The following is an 18,176-nucleotide window of genomic DNA, read 5'->3' as shown; positions in this document are numbered from 1 at the left end:
ATGCTTAATGATTAACTTGGAAGCTCACCTATAAATTTAGCATTTCAAGTTTATTTACCGTATTTTTGGGACTATAAGATGTTCCAGATTATAAGAAGCACCTAGCTTTTGGGAAGGAAAACAAGAAAAAAAAATCTGTCTCTGCCTCCCAGCAATTTGCCTCCTTGCAGCAAACAGCAAACAGCTTGGACAGCTTCAGCACAGCCTGATATAGCACGAGCAGCTGATTGGCGGTTGGATCGGCCTCCCGGAATACCGAAAACCAGCTGTTTCAGGCTGCAGGATTGCCACTGCTTATTGCCACCTCCATGCACCCCATTTTCAGCCTCCATGTACCCCATTTTCAGCCTTTTCCAGAGGGCGGGGATTGCAACTGCCTATGGCTGCCAAACGGGATGCGTGGAAAACAGGATGCGCGGAGACTGAAAATGGGTTGCACTGAGGCTGCGATAGGCAGTGGTGATCCCCACAGCTTGGAACAGCTGATCGTCAGTATTCTGGGAGGCCAATCCAACCACCAATCAGCTGCTCGTGCTAAATCAGGTTGTGCTGAAGCTGACCAGGCTGTTTGCTGTTTACTGCAAAGAGGCAAATTGCTGGGAGGCAGAGGCTGAAGAGTGGGAGCTGGTGGGTGGGCTGGGCTTCAGCAACATTTGCTCTATAATGCTCCCAGGAGAGAAGTGTATTATTTTTCTTAGAACACCATAGAAACCTGGGAACAAGAACATGGGTTTTAAATGTGGCTACTTAATACTTTTGAGAAGTGCTTTTCTCACATCAACACAATGAAGTACTGATTTCAAAAAGTTTGCACAGCTCTAATGCTTACTGTATATTCCATATCCTCTCCTTCTAGTGATATGAAATAAACCCACTACTTATTAGGTAGCAAAGTTAAGACATTTAACAGGATGAAAAATGTTAATGCCAGTACTTTTCTCATTCTTCTGCCAAGATATGATTTGAAAGATCAAATTAACTTGTGGCCTAATGATGAAATGAAAATGATGCTAATTATGAAGAAAGTGTACAACTAGTAGAAGTAGAGCATGAAGCTAATATAAGATTCCTTTTTGTTAGTAACTAGGAACTCAAGAAGAAAAATATTAGCGATTTACTGACGCTGAATACTTACTTATTTCTATAAACAGTTCATTTATGTTTATTGCATTTTTTGCACTAGTCTCTACAAATATTGCATGGATGGAATCCGCATAGTCTTTAGCATCTTTTTCGATAACTTCTCTGCAGGATGGGAAGAGAATACATACTATAAATAAACAATAATAACTTACCTTCATTTTAGCAAAGAAAATTAATTTCAAATCAATGTAGCATTATCAGTTATTTCTATAATTAAGCCAAACTCTGTAACACACTTTATCTGAGAGACGTGGAAATAGAATCAGTTTTTGATTAACACAATTTGGAGTAGTAGTGCATCTCTCTAGACTGCCAAAACATTCGTGCTTCAATATAATAGGTAGCTTCCCAGAGTCATCAACTGAGATAGGCAGCTATAGAAATTGCTTGATTGAATGAATGAAATATAGCAACAAATGGGGTATGGCTAATTCTGCACATCATAAAACATAAACATTTGGTTCCATAATGATTTACTGATAGTTAAAAGGCAGTAATTGTTTGTAATATATGTCCAGGAAAGCATGGATGGCAATTAGATGTTTAAATGAAGCTTAATTTCAGCATTTCTACATCTATTTCCCAGCATCTGCCTTCCACTCAACCAATTATTTAGGAATTATGCTCTGTTCTCTCCTTGCACAAATAGGATTTAATCAAATCCAAGGCTCTTTCATAGTTCATGCTGCATCCCTTCCATCATGTTATTTAATAAATAGCCCAACTTTCTTTCAGTGGTTTGATTAACATACAGTGTTTCCCCGAAAATACGACAAGGTCTTATTTTCTTTTGCCCCACGAAATATGGCCTTGGGCTTATTATCAGGGAGGGCTTATTGTTTTGGGGTTGCCGGGTGGCTGCTCCCTTGCGAGCCGACTCCCAAAGAGCCGGGCACAGCCTCAGGGACGAAGCAGCCATGAGGTAACCATGTTCATGAGCAGCCGCCCGGCAAATCCCCTCTCCAGCCAGGCAGAGCACCATTCACTGACCTAGGGGGTATCATTAAGGCGCCAAGCCACGTGGTGCTCTGCCCGCCCCCCCCAGCTCCCGCAGCTTGGCACATTTGGGATACCCCCTAGGTCAGTGCATGGAGCTCTGCCCGGCTGGAGAGGAGCGTTGCACGAGTGCCTGTTCCACCCCCAGCCTCACCAAGCCCTTGCGCAGCTCTCCCAGGGCACCGCCGCTGGCTGCTGCCATGCTCCGAGCATAACTTCCAAACTCCAAAATTTGGGGCCAAATCTTCCAGCATCGGCCGCTCTAGGAGTGCTCTCTATGGTGGGCCGGCTGCTGGACAGAGAGTCTTCCGGACAGAGAGTCTTCCAGCAGCCGACCCACCATAGAGAGCACTCCTAGAGCGGCCGATGCTGGAAGACTCGGCCCTGAGTTTTGGAGTTTGGAAGTTATGCTCGGAGCGTGGCGGTGGCGGGCGGTGGCAGTGCCCTGGGAGAGCTGCGCAAGGGCTTGGTGAGGCTGGGGGCGGAACAGGTGCTTGTGCAACCCTCCTCTCCAGCCGGGCAGAACTTCATGCACTGACCTAGGGGGTATCCCGAATATGCCAAGCCGCGGGAGCTGGGGGGCGGGCAGAGTGCCACATGGCTTGGTGCCTTAGTGATACCCTCTAGGTCAGTGAATGGCACTCTGCCCAGCTGGAGAGGGGATTTGCCGGGCGGCTGCTCGTGAGCATGGTTACCTCATGGCTGCTTCGCCCCTGAAGCTGTGCCTGGGTCTTCGGGAGCCCACTCGCAAGGAAGCAGCCACCCGGAACTCACCCCTCTGGCCAGGCAGAACGTCACTCCCCAACCTAGCAGTATCCCGAAAGCGGCAAGCAATGTGAGCGCCTTTCCACCCCTCCTGCCTCCCGCAACTTGGCACTTTCGGGATACTGCTAGGTCGGTGAGAGGTGCTCTGCCTGGCCGGAGGGGGGAGGGTTGTCCAGGACACTTATGTTCAGGGGTGGGCTTATATTTTTGCCCACACGAAAAATGTGGCAAGACGTTAGTTTCATTCAGGATAGGTCGTATTTTTGGGAAAACATGGTAGTAGCCAGTAATTAAAATGAAAGTAAATTACTGTAATGAATATTAAAAAATTAATAAAATTTGTTTTGAGACAGACTGTTTCCTGCCTCTTCTTCAATATATTAAAATTAATTAAGGATTAAAGTATCCATATATTTTTGGGAAACAAAAGTATAACAAGAGGTTGTACTGGTAGGTTTATAATAAAATGTTACGAACAGCTGGATAAGACCCTGTTTAATTTACCTTACATCATTAAGATCACACTTATTTCCAGCAATTGCTACAACAATATTGGGTGGTCCATGCTGGCGAAGTTCTTTTACCCAGTTTTTTAATGTTGAAAATGTTTCCTAAAATGGAAGCAACAAGATCAGTAAATCTAATAAAACAGCCAATTTGTAGATTTTGCAAATGTATTTAATTTACCTCTTTTGTAATATCATAGACTATAATAGCTGCTGAAGACCCTCGATAATACATTGGTGCCAGAGCACGAAACTGTAAAGAGGAAGAACACATAAAAATGGCTTCTATACCATAGCAATCATATCAAATATTTAATGAAACGGGGATTGAAATATGAGTAAGAGAAATAAAATAGAATTCATTATAAGGCATCTTTGTCCTCTTATCAGTTTTTTTCTCACATTTCCTCCAAATAAATAAGTAATACAATTAAATGAGAATCTAAGTATAACTACTTGGAAAACCAATTTAAACAAAGAGAAAGTGGTTGGCTCTGATCACTTAGCAAGTTTTACAGTTCAGTGGATTATATATACCTAGAGCACTTTAAACTCTTAACCCTTTAACCAATATAAAACATGTTAATGCTCTGTGAAGTTTTAGGCAGCATTCATAAATTGCAGAACTGCAAGGAGACAGTATATATAGATTATATATTTATTTTAATTGTTTATGTCTTTTTAAAATAAAGCAATAAAGTTGCGGGCATAATTTCTTTTCCATTTCTAACACAATATTACCTATAGTATAATATCCAGCACATTGATTGGCATTTCGCTAGAATAGGAGGATATATAATGAATCTATTTATGATGTATCCATATAATTGCTAGAAAGATTTATAATAAAGCAACTAGAAATACAAAAAATGGCATATGATATAGAACTGTGGTGGCGCAATGGTTAGAATGCAGTACTGCAGGCTAATTCACTGCTCACTCTCATTTGTATATGCAATTTAAAACCTCAGCCAAAAGATCTAGAATGCATTATTTAGACGTAGTGAAAGGAGAGAAAAAAGATATCATAAAAGGTAAAAGGAAATTTCAATTTTAGGGATATCTATCTATCTATCTATCTATCTATCTATCTATCTATCTATCTATCTATCTATCTATCTATCTATCTATCATCTATCTATCTATCTATCTATCTATCTATCTATCTATCATCTATCTATCTATCTATCTATCTATCATCTATCAATCAATCAATCAATCATCTATCTAGTTTTATTATACTTGTGCCATGCTATGCAAGAAAATCAATGCAAATAATTTCTCAAAGCAACTAGGTTCCAGGCTGAATGGGAAATTGAAGTTGAATGTTTTTCATTCTTAGTCATACTGACCCTTTCTATAGTTGCTACGAAAGGGGAGATCATCATAAATTCTGAGTCACAAAGCTAACAATACATCATGTTATCTTTGTTGCAAGAGCTTCAAGTTTTACTCAAAAAAAACCCCCAAGCATGGCAAAATCAGCTACATAGACATATTTAAAGAAGATAGATTCTGAAGTTTATTCTGTTATTCAAACCTGAAGATTGATAAGAATTCTGAGACAATTAACTGAGACAATTGGTCTTATGTAAAAATCATATTTTTACCATGTGTTTCATATTTCAAAAACATGAAATATCTAGTAAGCATAGAGGCAAGGATACACCTACATTTTACAGATAGGTGATTTATTTGTTAATTAAATTCCCCATGTGGTAATGATTCAAGAGAAAACAACAATAAAATGGAGGACATATCAAGCAGTAACAATTATATATTATGGCTGTGCAAAACATTCAAAGGAGCACTTCTTAAAGTGTGTTGATGCAAATAGCAAGTGCGTGTGTGTGTCTCAAATTGTTGATATGACACTGTCCTCCAGAAGGCTGGGTCTTCCTATAGTGAGGGGTTGCCCATAATATAGAGTTGCTTTGCTAGCAACTCCAGTGGACTACTGTCTACATATACACAAAAAGTTGATAAGGGAAAAGGCCCCAAAACAGCTCTGTATTCAAGAGGAGCCAACATGTTTTGCGAAGTGCCTCTTCAAAAGCTTTGCATGTAGCTTCCAAGAAAGTCACAGATTTAGATCCATGCATGGGATGGGGGTGGGGGAGCCCTACGTGGGCAAATATTAATGAAGCACAGAAAAAGGCTTCCTCAAGCCGGACATCATTTAAGGAAAAAGTGGGCAATGGGGGCTTCGTTTTTAAATATATTTTTTTCTAGAAGATATAATTATATCACCAAGGGCGCAAAGCTAAAATTTTGAGCCTTTTTTTTTACTGGTAAGTGTAAATTTAACTTACTTGAAACCACAATTCCAACAAAGGGGAAGTGAAAATTGTAATGAATTTAAAATAGCAATCTTAAGAGAAAAAGTAATAATCCTTCTGCTATGAGTCTAAGTTCACATGCTAAACCAGGCTGTTTTATCATCAAAGACTCATTGAACTTTCTAAAATACAAGAGATAAATAGACTCAGAATACATAGAGCCTAGCACTAAAGAGTAATTACTAGTATACATTTAAATAAGGGTATCTTTTTCCCATGCATTTTCTACTATGCATCCAATTGTTTTCCAATGCATTGTCTAATTTTCTCTTAATTCGTGGACCTATTAGAATAAGACTACGTCTCAAATTTGAAAAAAAGTAATGAAATGTCAATGAAGCAAGAACACAGTCATTTATCTATCCTTTATCTCAGCATAACATTCCACAAAACAATGATTATGAAATTCCCTATTACAAAACCTACATCTATACTATATCTACTAATGAAGATGAGCATTATAAAAAACCCTCACAATAACAGCCAACTATAAGTAGGTCACAGAGAAAGATGTCATCAACCCCCATTTAAAAATACTTCATCTACTTACTCGTTCTTGTCCTGCTGTATCCCATATTAGGAATTTATGCAATTCATTCTGATACTGTACTGTCTTGGTCATAAAAGACGCTCTGAAAAGAATGTTATGTATGAATATACCATAATACAAAGAATGCCCTGAACATCAATATATTTTTCATAAAGCATATTAAGGTTTAGATTAATTTTATAACTTTAAAGATGGGAGGGAAGGAAAAATATGTATATTTCATCTTTTCTTTATCTTGAAGTAAAGAGAATATACGAGACAACATAAATGCTTTAGACCAGCGTTCCCCAACCCTTTTGGCTTGGTGGACCAATGGGGGTGGGTTGGGGCAGATGGTTTTGTGTGCTTGCTGCTTTCATAAATACAGCTTCGTTTGTGCACACACATGTGCCCTCACCCACCACTTTCATGTCCTGGTTTTGAACAGGTTGTGGCCCGGAACCAGGGGTTGGGGGCCTTTGCTTTAGACAAATAACATTGATTGAAGAATCCATTCCATTTTCTTTTCATAACAGATCTTAAAGAGGGACGAAAGTTCACAAAGTTCAAGTTGCTTCATTAGTGTTTATATTACAAAATAGGTTGCTGGACTGGCTGCTTTATTTTATTACTAGGAGAAGCTACATGGGACAGAATTTTGCTAAAATTGGGCACAAGGAACCGAGGCGTATTCATTTTCTTAAAAGCCTCTATTTACGCTATTTCAATTCCTACTGGACCTATTAAGTCAAAGACACAATACATCTACATGCTTTATTTAGTAAAACACAAAGATCTCAATTTATTATCTAAGACAAACTTTGCCCAATGAAAACTTTAGCAAAGTTATCCTTATGCAACCAACATAAAACAAAAACTGGAACCAGAGGACAAAATACATTGATATAACATACTTTTAATGTTGCAATTTATACCACAAGAATAGCAGGACTGCCATTCTCTACCAATTAGATAATGGTTTGAATTGCTTCTCATTGCATACTTGAGCAAGCATTCAATTACTCAGAGTGGAGAAGGATTGTTGAGTAATTTTGTCTGAATATACTACTCAATAAGTTAAAAGGTCCACTTTCTTTTCTTTTATACAAATTGATTTAACTAAACAATCACGTAGTATGATATAAATACACAGTTAAGACTATTTAAATAGACCATGAGCAATAAATATTCACATTCTTATTGTTTTATTTTCTTTAGCAAATAACAACATTAAAAACCCTAAACATGGATGTAGTTTTGTGTATCATTAATCAGAATAATATGGTTATTTTTGGTATTGTTTGTGAAATGAAAGTTTGTTTCTTGGCATTGTTAAAATGTGAACAATCATCCTAAGGATGCCGAATAATAGCTTCAAACTTTATTATGTGATTTTAATTGCAGAATTACTAAGCCACACTTCAAATGTTGAACAAAATTCATGATTTATGAAGTGATATGACTTTGGAAGGAAAAAATATGTAACCACAGTTTTCAAAGTCTCTGTTGTCTTCAACTGAAGGAAAACAAATGTGCAGGATTGCCTATTTTTTAGAAAAAACTGATACCAATTCGTTAGATGGATTTTTGAAAGGTCAAAAATAAATGATTCAATTTTAAAGAATTCAGGATACAGTGTATACAGGTTGTACTACACAAGACGAGAGCCAGTTTGGTTCAGTGGTTAAGGACCCAGGCTAAAAACCAGAAGAATGTGAGTTCTACTCTCACCTTAGGCATGAAAGTTGGCTGGGTGACTTTGGGCTAGTCTATCTCTCTTTTAGCTCATCTCACCTCACTGGGATGTTGTAGGGAAAATAGGAGGATGGAGTATTAAGAGTATTTGCTGCCTTGAGTTATTTAAAAAATAATAAAAGTGGGATAAAAATAATATAAATTCAGATTCTCCACATATCTATGTGTACTGTGACTGAATGTGGAAATAAAGTGGGATGGGTGGATACTGGAGAAATAGGCACTTGTGGTTGACCATACAGGAAGCCTTTAAGTCTTCATATAAGCTAAGAAGTGGAAACCCATCTTACATTAATGGCATTAGAGTACAGGATGTTACCACGAAAAACAGAAGTATTCCAATTATTACATTATGTTAAAATTAGCACTTTAAGAAAATGAAATTAAATAATAAAACTGGCTTTATATAGAATGCAAATTTAAGATTTAACTTTTTCTGAAATCTTAATGGCAATATTTGTAAAGTAATGGAAACAGCTACTAATTTGCATTCACAATCCATTTTCCAAAATAATTTTCTGTACTCCTCTCAAAAATGGCTTAACAAATATTCAATTCAATTCATTGAAATGATTTATATATGACTGCTCAACTAGCAGATTTTATAACAAGGGTGTACATAGAAATAAAAATACAAAATAACTAATAAACATAAAAATCACAAGAAGCACAACACAATATATCGTAACACAACCAAGATCATACCATAATCTTATTAACATTTAGGATGGACTCATTCAAAGTTCTATCTCAATGCTTTGGGAATAACCCAGATTTTCAGGGTTTTATGGAAACCCAATAGAGTTGGAGCTATCTTATTCAAGGTGGGGAGATTATTTTGTTCCAAAGGGCAGACATAATGACAGAGAAGTCCTGCATTCTAGGTTCTACTATACGACGCTGTTTCATTGAAGAGACATCATATCCATCTTATTAGGCCTCATGGGACAGGTAGAAACAGCAGGAGATAGGTGTTCTTGCACATCTTTCCTTATTTAATATATTCACTAGTTACCTATGTAAATTAAGCAAACCCCAATTTGCTATTTGAACCTTATATTTTAAAATTAAATTTAAGAATAAGTTTAGGAGAACTGTAGATCAAATGATCAATCTTAAGTCATTAGAGAAATATTTGTAAATTTTATTTCCTTGACATACCCTCCTTCCCTTGTTCTGGACACTTCTATCTAGTCATTAATTATGTTGAAGTTCTCCATGAGAGACTATTGTGGAATCTGAGGGTCCTCTTGAACTCACAGCTCCTGTATAAGAGTAGATGGCAGCCGTGGCTGAGAGAGTCTTCACACAGGTTACCTAGGTTGCACTTGCACCTGTTCCTGGACTGAGAAGTCTTTCAGATAGTTACTGAAGTGTTACCCTTAATTGGACCATTGTAATGCACTCTATATGTGGCTGTCCATGAAGATCACTTGAAAAATATAGGTGGTCCTGAATGCAGTGGCAGGTGCAATGATGTCTCTGCTGCTTTGAGAGCTGCACTGGCTGGCAGTTGGCTTCTACATGTCATGGAAGATATTACCACCTCTAAAGCCCTTCCTGCCATAGAGCCTGGTTATTTGGGGGACCATCTGTCTACATGGGTCTGCCCATGTGGAAGGGTCAGGAAGTTTAGTTTATATTTGCTCTTATTGTTGTAACTAAAATCTTTAATAAAATTGTGAAAAACCACCACACAGTTTATGTAACTCTTAGCTTCCTAGCTCATTGTTTTATATGAAACTTCTATTTTTTAATAATATTATTTAACTTATACGCTGCCCATCTTGTCGAGGTGATTCTAGGCAGCTTACAGTCATAAAATTAAAATAGGATAGAAAACCTTAAAACAATAAAAACCTAATATTTAAAATTCAGATAAAATTCAATTAATCAAGATGGGAAGAAGGGAACAAGTGTGCATGGGGAAAAGGTGGGGTCATTAATCACCTCCAAGATGCCACTCCCGCTTGGGGCCCCAGTCCAGCAGGCAGAGGCAGTTTTAGGTACTTACCCAATTGTTGGATTGATGTTTGGATCAAAACTGTCCTCTACAAAGCGCCATACAATGCTTGATTTGCCCACGCCTGTGTCCTTAAAGAAAAACGAAACAGGCACTATATTTTTTGGAGTATAAGACGCACCGGAGTATACGACGCATCAAGGTTTTGAAGAGGCATTTTTAAAAAAAAGTAGGTAGGTAGATAGAGGGAGATAAATACAGTAGGGAGGGAGGGAGGAAGGGAGAGTAGGTAGGTAGATAGATGTTTCCAGGTGTATTTATCCATAAGTATAAGTATAATCTTTATTGTCATTGTACTTAAATATAACAAAATTGGTTATCCATGTGCTGGAGAAGGAAATCACTGACAATCTGCAGCACCTAAGACTTTGTTTCTGCTGGCACAGTACTTGATCAATGTAATTCTCATCAATCAGTTAAAGAGTTTTCCAAAAGGAAAAAAAAAGTTTTTGCACTCTGCAAACCTCCCAAAAACGGGCCTGTTTCCCCCCCCCAAAAGGCATGAATAGCCTGGGGGGGGGGCTTGCAGAGTGCTCCTGGGGGGCAGGGGGCAAAAACAAGCAAAAAACGGCCCATTTTTCGTGAAAACGGGCCCGTTTTTCATCAAAAAAATTGCATGCATAGCCTTATGGAGGCTTATAGTATGCTCCTGGGGGCGGGGGGGGGGCATAATTGAGCAAAAAAGGCCCGTGTTTTGCTCATTTCTGCCCTCCCCAGCCCCCAGGAGGCTCTCTGAAAGCCTCTATAAGGCTATGCATGGCCATTTTGGTGAAGGGGCGGGGCTTCGGGAGTTGGTACTTACCTGATCCGCTTCTTCTAATAAGGTGGAGATAGCATCCATGAATGGGTTAACACGGTCCTTGCACTGATTGGACTGAGTCTGATTATTAATTAATTATTGGCCTATATAACCTGCCTTGTGAGTGTCCCCACCCAACTTTCCGGTGAAGTAAATAAACACAGACTCAACGTGTTATCAAACCATAATTTACTTGTACTCAAATGCAACACACTAACAAGAAAAAGTCAAACTCTCCCAACCATCCTTCGAAATAATCTGACAACAATAACCAGAAGGAACAGTTCTCCTATATGGGCAGGCCGGATGCTATCTCCACCTTATTAAAAGAGGCGTATCAGGTAAATACCAACGCCCTTTCTCAATAAGGCTTTCTCTTCTAATAAGGTGGAGATAGCATCCATAAATGGGACATACCCAAGCCTGGCTAATTCAAGGGTGGGCTGTATACTGTTCCAAACTGAAGACTTGAGAACCAACAATCTGTAAAATCCTACACCCGAACGCGGCATCGGCCGATGCGGATTTGTCTAATTTATAATTTCTAATAAATGGAGAAGGGGAAGCCTAAACCGCAGCCCTACAAATTTCATCCAGAGATGCCTGAGTGGCCCAGGATACGGAGATAGCCGCACTTCTACTAGAGTGGGCAGTAACACCTTCCGGCACTGACTCCTGGCGTGCTTCATAAGCTGCTGCAATGCATTTATGTATCCATCTTCCTATGGTAGCCACTGATACTTTTTGCTCCAATGAGGATTCTAGGAAGGAGACAAACAGTGCCTTTGAGCGGTGTAAGCTTGCCGTGTGTTGAATGTAAATCTCGAGAGTGCCCGGTGCATGTCTAATGTGTGCCACTGTTGTTCTAACTGGTGAACCGGGGAGGGGCAGAAATTGGGAAGAATAATCTCCTGGGCCCTATGGAACCTTTGGGGTCTAGCCTCAGCACCACCCGGTCAGGATAAAACTGGCACAAGTCCTCTCGCACCGAAAGGGCGGGTAATTACGACTCATAATTATGATGGTTGCAGGATCAAGATATTTTTTGGAAAAAGAAATCACTTTTTGCAACCTTCTGACAAGCGAAGTCAATAAAGAAGCCAGTTTGATTTAACAACCATGCTATTAACAACTGCAGTGATCCATTTAACAACAGTGGCAAGAAAGGGCATAAAATGGGGCAAACTCACTTAACAAATGTTTCACTTAGCAACATAAATTTTGAGCTCAATTGTAGCCATAGGTTGAGGGCCACCTGTACCTTATTTGAATCTACTATAATGAACAGTCTAAAGTAACATAGGGTAATGATTTTATTTATTATGAAATTTATAATAATAAATAACATTAGGGCAAAGCTACCATACTATACAACCACTTTGAACTTTCTGAATAAATATGCATTAAGTTGTTCTGCTCAAGATGAACAAAATATGGGCAATAGATGCACCCATAATTAACTTTACTCAGTGAACCCATCTTTCTGGACCATATAAACACAAGGGCTATTGAACTGATGCTGCAAAACTTCAAAAGCAGCAAGTAGTTAAATGGCCTTCATATTGTCTATTACTAGTGTTTTATTTTAGATAACACAGTACTTCTATGCTTTCCCAAATAAACGTTTGCCATGTAAACATAGCAACATACTTTACCAGAGACTCGTTTCAATGCTCCACCCTAAAAATATGCATACTAAACAACTGAAATAGGAAAGAAGGTGTTTTAGGTATTTCAAGTCTGTTAGTAAAGGGTGTTGTTATTCATTCAACCTCTTCTTATTTAATGAAAGGCTATGTATGTATTCATAAACCTGAGGAGGAAAAACATTAAGTAGGTATGGTTTAAGTATTTGAAAGTATAGTGATGTTTCTGTAATTATTTGTTTTTGTGTACAAATATAGACAAGCTAAACTGGACAAAATCGTATTTTGAATATCCAATACTCATGTTACTTCTATGACTTCATTGATTTATTTAGAGAATTTATATGGGCGCCCACTCACTTTCAGTGACTCTAGGCAGCTTACAAAAAAATATAACCTCAATATATAGAAAAACAATACAACAACTCCCCCCCCCCCCCAATCATTAACAGTAATGTTATGACTTTGGAGGAAATGGCTTGAGCCCAGTCAAAATTCATGCCAAAGTAAAAAAAAAAAAAAGTTTCAGGTGTAGTAGTCAAGGTGATAGACTAGAAACCAGGAAACTGTGAGCTGCAATCTTCCCTTAGACATTAAAACCGGCTGGGTGACCCTTTTAATCTAATCCATATCACATGATTGTTATCATGGGGTAAATAGGAGGAGCCTTGAGTTATATATAGAAAAGGCAAGACAAAATAATGATCTCAACATAAATACATTACAACATCCTCATCAAGAACTTGATGAGTACAAAGGCCAACACTAACTAAAGAACTAGCAGCTATGATTTCACATTTTTCTAAACTGATGATAAGAATAGCTGTAGCTGAAGACTCTGGGTTTCAATAATGCTGGTATAGCTAGTCCTCAACTTACAACCACAATTGAGTCCAAAATGTATGTTGCTAAACAAGGCAGCTAAGTGAGTTGCGGTTCATTTTACAACTTTTTGCCACAGTTGTTAAGCAAATTACTGCAGCTGTTAAGTGAATCATACTGTCATTAAGCAAATCTGGCTTCTCCCATTGACTTTGCTTGTCAGAAGCCAGTTAGGAAGGTTACAAATGATGATCACATGACCCCAGGACAGTGCAACTGTCATAAATACATGGCAGTTGCCAAGTGCCTGAGGTTTGCTCAAATGACCATGGGGATGTTGCAATGGTTGAGTGAAAACTAGTCATAAGTCATTTTTTTCAGTACTGTTGTCATTAAGCTAATGGTTAAGTGGAGAACTACCTATATGTCTAAAGCAGTGTTTTTCAACCACTGTGCCACGGCACACTAGTGTGCTGTGACATAGTGTAAGGTGTGCCGTGGGAAAATTACTTTATATATAGTCAATATAGGCACAGAGTTAAATTTTTTTAACATTTTCTAATGGTGGTGTGCCTCGTGATTTTTTTCATGAAAAAAGTGTGCCTTTGCACAAAAAAGGTTGAAAAACACTGGTCTAAAGAAAAAGGAAAGGTATCTTTGTTTCCATGTTCTTAAAAACATACATTCTTCTCCATTTAAATGCAAAATATATAAAATATTCTGCTTTGTTCTATTCAGGTAGTCCTTGACTTATGATCACAATTGAGCCCAAAATTTATGTTGCTAAGTGAAATATTTGTTAAGTGAGTTTTATCCCATTTTAAGACCTTTCTTGCTACAGTTTAGTGGGCCCTGCAGCTGTTAATTTAGTAACACAGTTGTTAAGTGAATCTGGTTTCCCCACTGACTTTGCTTGTCAGGAGGTTCAAAAGGAGGTCACATGACCCTGGGACATAGTAATGGTCATAAATATGAACCAGTTGCCAAGCATCAAAATTTTGATCACACGACTACAGAGATGCTGCAATGTTGTGTAAAAAACAGCCCAATGTACCTTTTTTCCAGCACCGTTGTAACTTCGAACGGTCACTGAATGAACTGTTGTAAGTCAAGGACTACCTGTACCAATCATAGGGCACAGTGAATATTGCCTAATTCCTTTATATGCAGAACAATTCTGCTAAACAGAGAATATTGGTTTTGAGGAACATTGTATATTTTTCTTCTATAAACCTCTCTCAGAATTTGGGCTTTAATTCAAATTACATTATTTAGATCTTAATATTTTATAGTGAAATCCTGGGACTATTTTCTCAGAAATAAGATTCATTCTATGCAATGGTTCTGTAGTCTTTTTTTTAAATATTTTTTTTAATTTTTGAATAAACACAGACAGACAAAACACAACAAACACCACAAAAATATCTTCCATTACAAATTATAAAATGTTTGTCAATTGGTTACAATGAGATTTCATACATCCCTTCCAGAGTCATCGCCTACAATTCATATCAAATTATATGTTTTAAATCAAATATATTTATATATATTACTATCATCATACCTCAAGGTTCTGTAGTCTTGACCATCAGTTTCCTTTAATATAAAGGATTTTGCTGCATACTCTTTAAAATAATTTTCAACACTCATCTCAAAATCAGTCAACCAGGAGTTTGCACATATGTTTTAAACACTAAACTTTTTTTTAAAAAAATGCAAATAATTATTGTAGAATTGGTTGCAGAACAAATTACGAAATACCTTTCCTTTCCAAGAAAGAACAAAACCTCTAAAAGTTGCAGCCTTGAGCACATATTTGGAAAGAAATCCTACAGAGGGAGTTCAGGCTGGACTCCCAATAAATGCATTTAGGAGGAGCTTTTTTTGAAGTTAAAAAATAAAATAAAAATAAAATAAAAGGTGCATCCCAGCCCAAGCCCATATTGTTAACTTTTCAGAAGTCAAAGGGCTGTCAGACCATAATCCTAAAAAGACCCACCTGGCCTTTTTGAAACCTGCCGAGAATTGAGGGGTGAAGTTGTTCAATGTTTAAATGTTAAATACTTTGGGGGGGGGGAGCAGACAACCCCAATTCTAAGGTGCGATTCTCCCCTCAGCCCACAGCTAAGGTAATAACGATGACCAGAGAGAGCCATTAGCCGAGCTCCATGGAGAGCCAAACCCCCGTCCTTCGTCCGAGGAAGCCGCCCCCGAAATCCAAAACGAACTTTTTAAACCAGCCTGAACAAAGGAGAAAAGAGAAGCCACGCTCGTCCTTTCCGCCCCATTCCAACTCACCCCAAGGAGGCAAACTTTCAGCTCCCGCAGAGCCATCGCTCGAGAACCCAAGGGGGTCGCCGCCGCTTTTAGGAACCGCCGCCGTCCGACTACACCATCACCCCCTTCGCGGGACTCATATGGAAAAGCCGCCCCGCAAGCTGCCCAGCGGAGTCCCCGGAGAGGGCGGCCGGGAAAAAAAGAAAAGGGAAAAAAAGGCGGGGCCCAAAGAAATCAGCTTTGCGCCCTGCCTCGGCTCCGGGGCTACAGGTGAACGCGCCTCTTCCTTCTCCTCAGATCCCAAAGGCCGCGCGCCATCTTGGACGAGCCTCCGCGTCGCGCGTCACGTGACGGGCGCCCCGCCTCCTTTCCCAGTGACCTAATCCTAGACGGCGGCAGGAAACGCCCATCTTTGGCGCGCGCGCGCGGGGCCGCCCTCCGGCTCTCCAGGCGCGCCTCGGCTTCGGCCAGTCAACGCCATTAGATTGCCCCCCCCGGCACACACCCTTACCCCCCCCCTCCGCCTCAGGACGAGAAGCCGGGCGAGGAGGAGAGACGGGGAAAGGAAGCTTCGGTCCACGGAGACCGCCATTGACGTTTGACTTTTCGGGCGAGCGGCGGAAGTAGGGGCGGCTGCCCGAAAGGCGACCGGGATAAGCCGGCAGCTCTTCCTTTTTGGCCGTCCTCTCCCGGACCCCAGTCTCCTCCCCACCCATGCGCCTTTCAAAATGGCTGGTAAGCCGTGGGGGTGTGTGTGGGAGGGAGGGAGGGAGGGGGCGACCTGCTTACCTGGGTGTCTCTCCTCCCCTCCCGCTGCTCTCTCTCGCCAGCTTTTTAAAAATGTGGTGCTTGGGGTGGTGGTGGTGGCGGCGGCGTTCAGAGGCTGTTTGAAGATGGCGGTGCCGTGGCTGCCTGTTTCATGTGCTGCTCTTCAGGCTTTCATTTATTTGTGTCTTTCATGCCTGCTCCCCTCATCACCCCCTTCCCTCTCCCACCCCCGGTTTTGTGGAGCAGCAACACAACACCCCCCCTCCCCCCCGCGTGTCTTCTCTCTCTTTCTTACTCTTGTTTTCATTTGTAGGAATCCCTTTGTATTTTGTGGATTTGCAGGATGACTTAGATGATTGTGAGTAACTTGTTTTTCAATTTTTCTTTAAAACACACACACACACACACATACACAGAAAAGGAAAGGAAAATGGCAGTGAAATCGTGGTGGTGGTGGTTGTGGCTTTCTCAAAGGAGCTCTGACCTGGCTTGTTAAAATTTCCTCCCAGAGAAATCAAAGAGGATTATAGTATAAAGAATTAGGATGTCGATCCTTCTTCTGTCTCTCTCTCTCTCTCTGGCTTAGGAGAATTGCTATTTGTAGGGGGAAAAACTATATAGAATAGAATTCTTTATTGGCCAAGTGTGATTGGACACACAAGGAATTTGTCTTGGGTGCATATGCTCACAGTGTACATAATATGGTAAGAGTTGTAGCTTTGAATGTTACTGGAGGCTTTTTGATTTGTGTGGCTTGACTACTCCAGTTTGAAATCCATAACTGTCAGTGTCATTGGGTGAATGGAGCAACCTAGCTTTTTGTAGCTGGGCCCCAGGGAGCAGATATATGGAGTTAACAGTTCCTATGAATCTTAGCCTCCTGGAAAGGTTGGGGATTTTAATCACACATATCTGAAAAGCTATCTTAATCTTTTGCACTTTTGTGAGATCTGAATAAAGACACTGATATATCTAATTAATTTATGATATTGGTATATTTTGCAGTTTCCTTGAAATAGATAAACAACATAAAGCAGTGTAAATCCTTAGAGTATGTAGTTTTACAGTGGAGAGGTGACAGAAAGGTTTTGGGTCAACAGAAAAATACTAAAAGGAAAAAAGTATCCTTTTATTTGGGATATTGATATGCTTGAGTCTACCTCTTCTTGTTTACATGCTTGTTTCTGTTTTGCTTTCTGTGACTGATTAGCAAAAACAGTGGTTGCAGCATCAATTAAGCTTAAAGAATAACTTGTGGCAAGTAATTGTGAATTGAAGATGCTGCCATTAAAATGCAGCCCTGGTAGATTTGTTTGCTTACTTTTAAAACCTTTGTTGGTTTTTGTGAACATATAGCATTGTAAAATAAAATAAGGAAATTTTAAGATAAGATAACCTTTATTGTTTTTTTCTGTGACCACACTGGCACACATTAAAAATAAAATTCTGATGCCTGCTCTCAATATATACATACATTCATACATAAATACATACATATACATATACACACAGAAACATTATATATATATATATATATATATATATATATATATATATATATATATATATATATATATATACACACACACACACACACACACACACACACACACGTATACACATACATACATACATACATACATATATATATATATATATATATATACATACATACACACACACACACATAGATACATACATATTTCTGTGTGTGTACACCTACGTACATTAGTGTGTGTGTGTATGTGTGTACACACACCCATACCCATACATGCAGATGCATATACATATACATATTATATATACAT

At 39.2% G+C, this 18,176-nt stretch overlaps 2 protein-coding genes across 4 annotated transcripts in view; one reads left to right on the top strand and one right to left on the bottom strand.

Moving 5' to 3' along the window:
* Positions 1–15,929, bottom strand: part of RAB22A (RAB22A, member RAS oncogene family) — a 29,422-nt gene extending 13,493 nt beyond the window's left edge. For both annotated transcript variants that reach the window (XM_014076233.2, XM_014076159.2), the window contains exons 1-6: positions 15,622–15,929; positions 10,048–10,127; positions 6,300–6,381; positions 3,592–3,663; positions 3,409–3,515; positions 1,136–1,245 (exon numbers count right to left, since the gene is read on the bottom strand). In XM_014076233.2, the coding sequence (XP_013931708.1) occupies positions 1,136–1,245; positions 3,409–3,515; positions 3,592–3,663; positions 6,300–6,381; positions 10,048–10,127; positions 15,622–15,657 (487 nt within the window). In that variant the 5' untranslated portion in view covers positions 15,658–15,929. The remainder of the gene's footprint in view (positions 1–1,135; positions 1,246–3,408; positions 3,516–3,591; positions 3,664–6,299; positions 6,382–10,047; positions 10,128–15,621) is intronic.
* A 181-nt stretch (positions 15,930–16,110) lies between these two features.
* The window catches only part of LOC106556882 (serine/threonine-protein phosphatase 4 regulatory subunit 1), a 42,029-nt gene continuing 39,963 nt past the window's right edge, over positions 16,111–18,176 (top strand). The window contains exons 1-2 of one of the 2 annotated variants that reach the window (XM_014075955.2): positions 16,111–16,335; positions 16,682–16,726. In XM_014075955.2, the coding sequence (XP_013931430.2) occupies positions 16,329–16,335; positions 16,682–16,726 (52 nt within the window). In that variant the 5' untranslated portion in view covers positions 16,111–16,328. The remainder of the gene's footprint in view (positions 16,336–16,681; positions 16,727–18,176) is intronic. The other variant, XM_014076036.2, reaches the window with a different exon arrangement.

The sequence above is a fragment of the Thamnophis sirtalis genome, unplaced genomic scaffold (assembly GCF_051295495.1).
Source record: "Thamnophis sirtalis isolate CommonGarterSnake01/CBP01778 unplaced genomic scaffold, rThaSir2_p1.2 scaffold_7, whole genome shotgun sequence".
NCBI lineage: Eukaryota > Metazoa > Chordata > Lepidosauria > Squamata > Natricidae > Thamnophis > Thamnophis sirtalis.
Note: the sequence above shows the minus strand (reverse complement) of the source record. Positions and strands in the feature narration are given on the sequence as shown.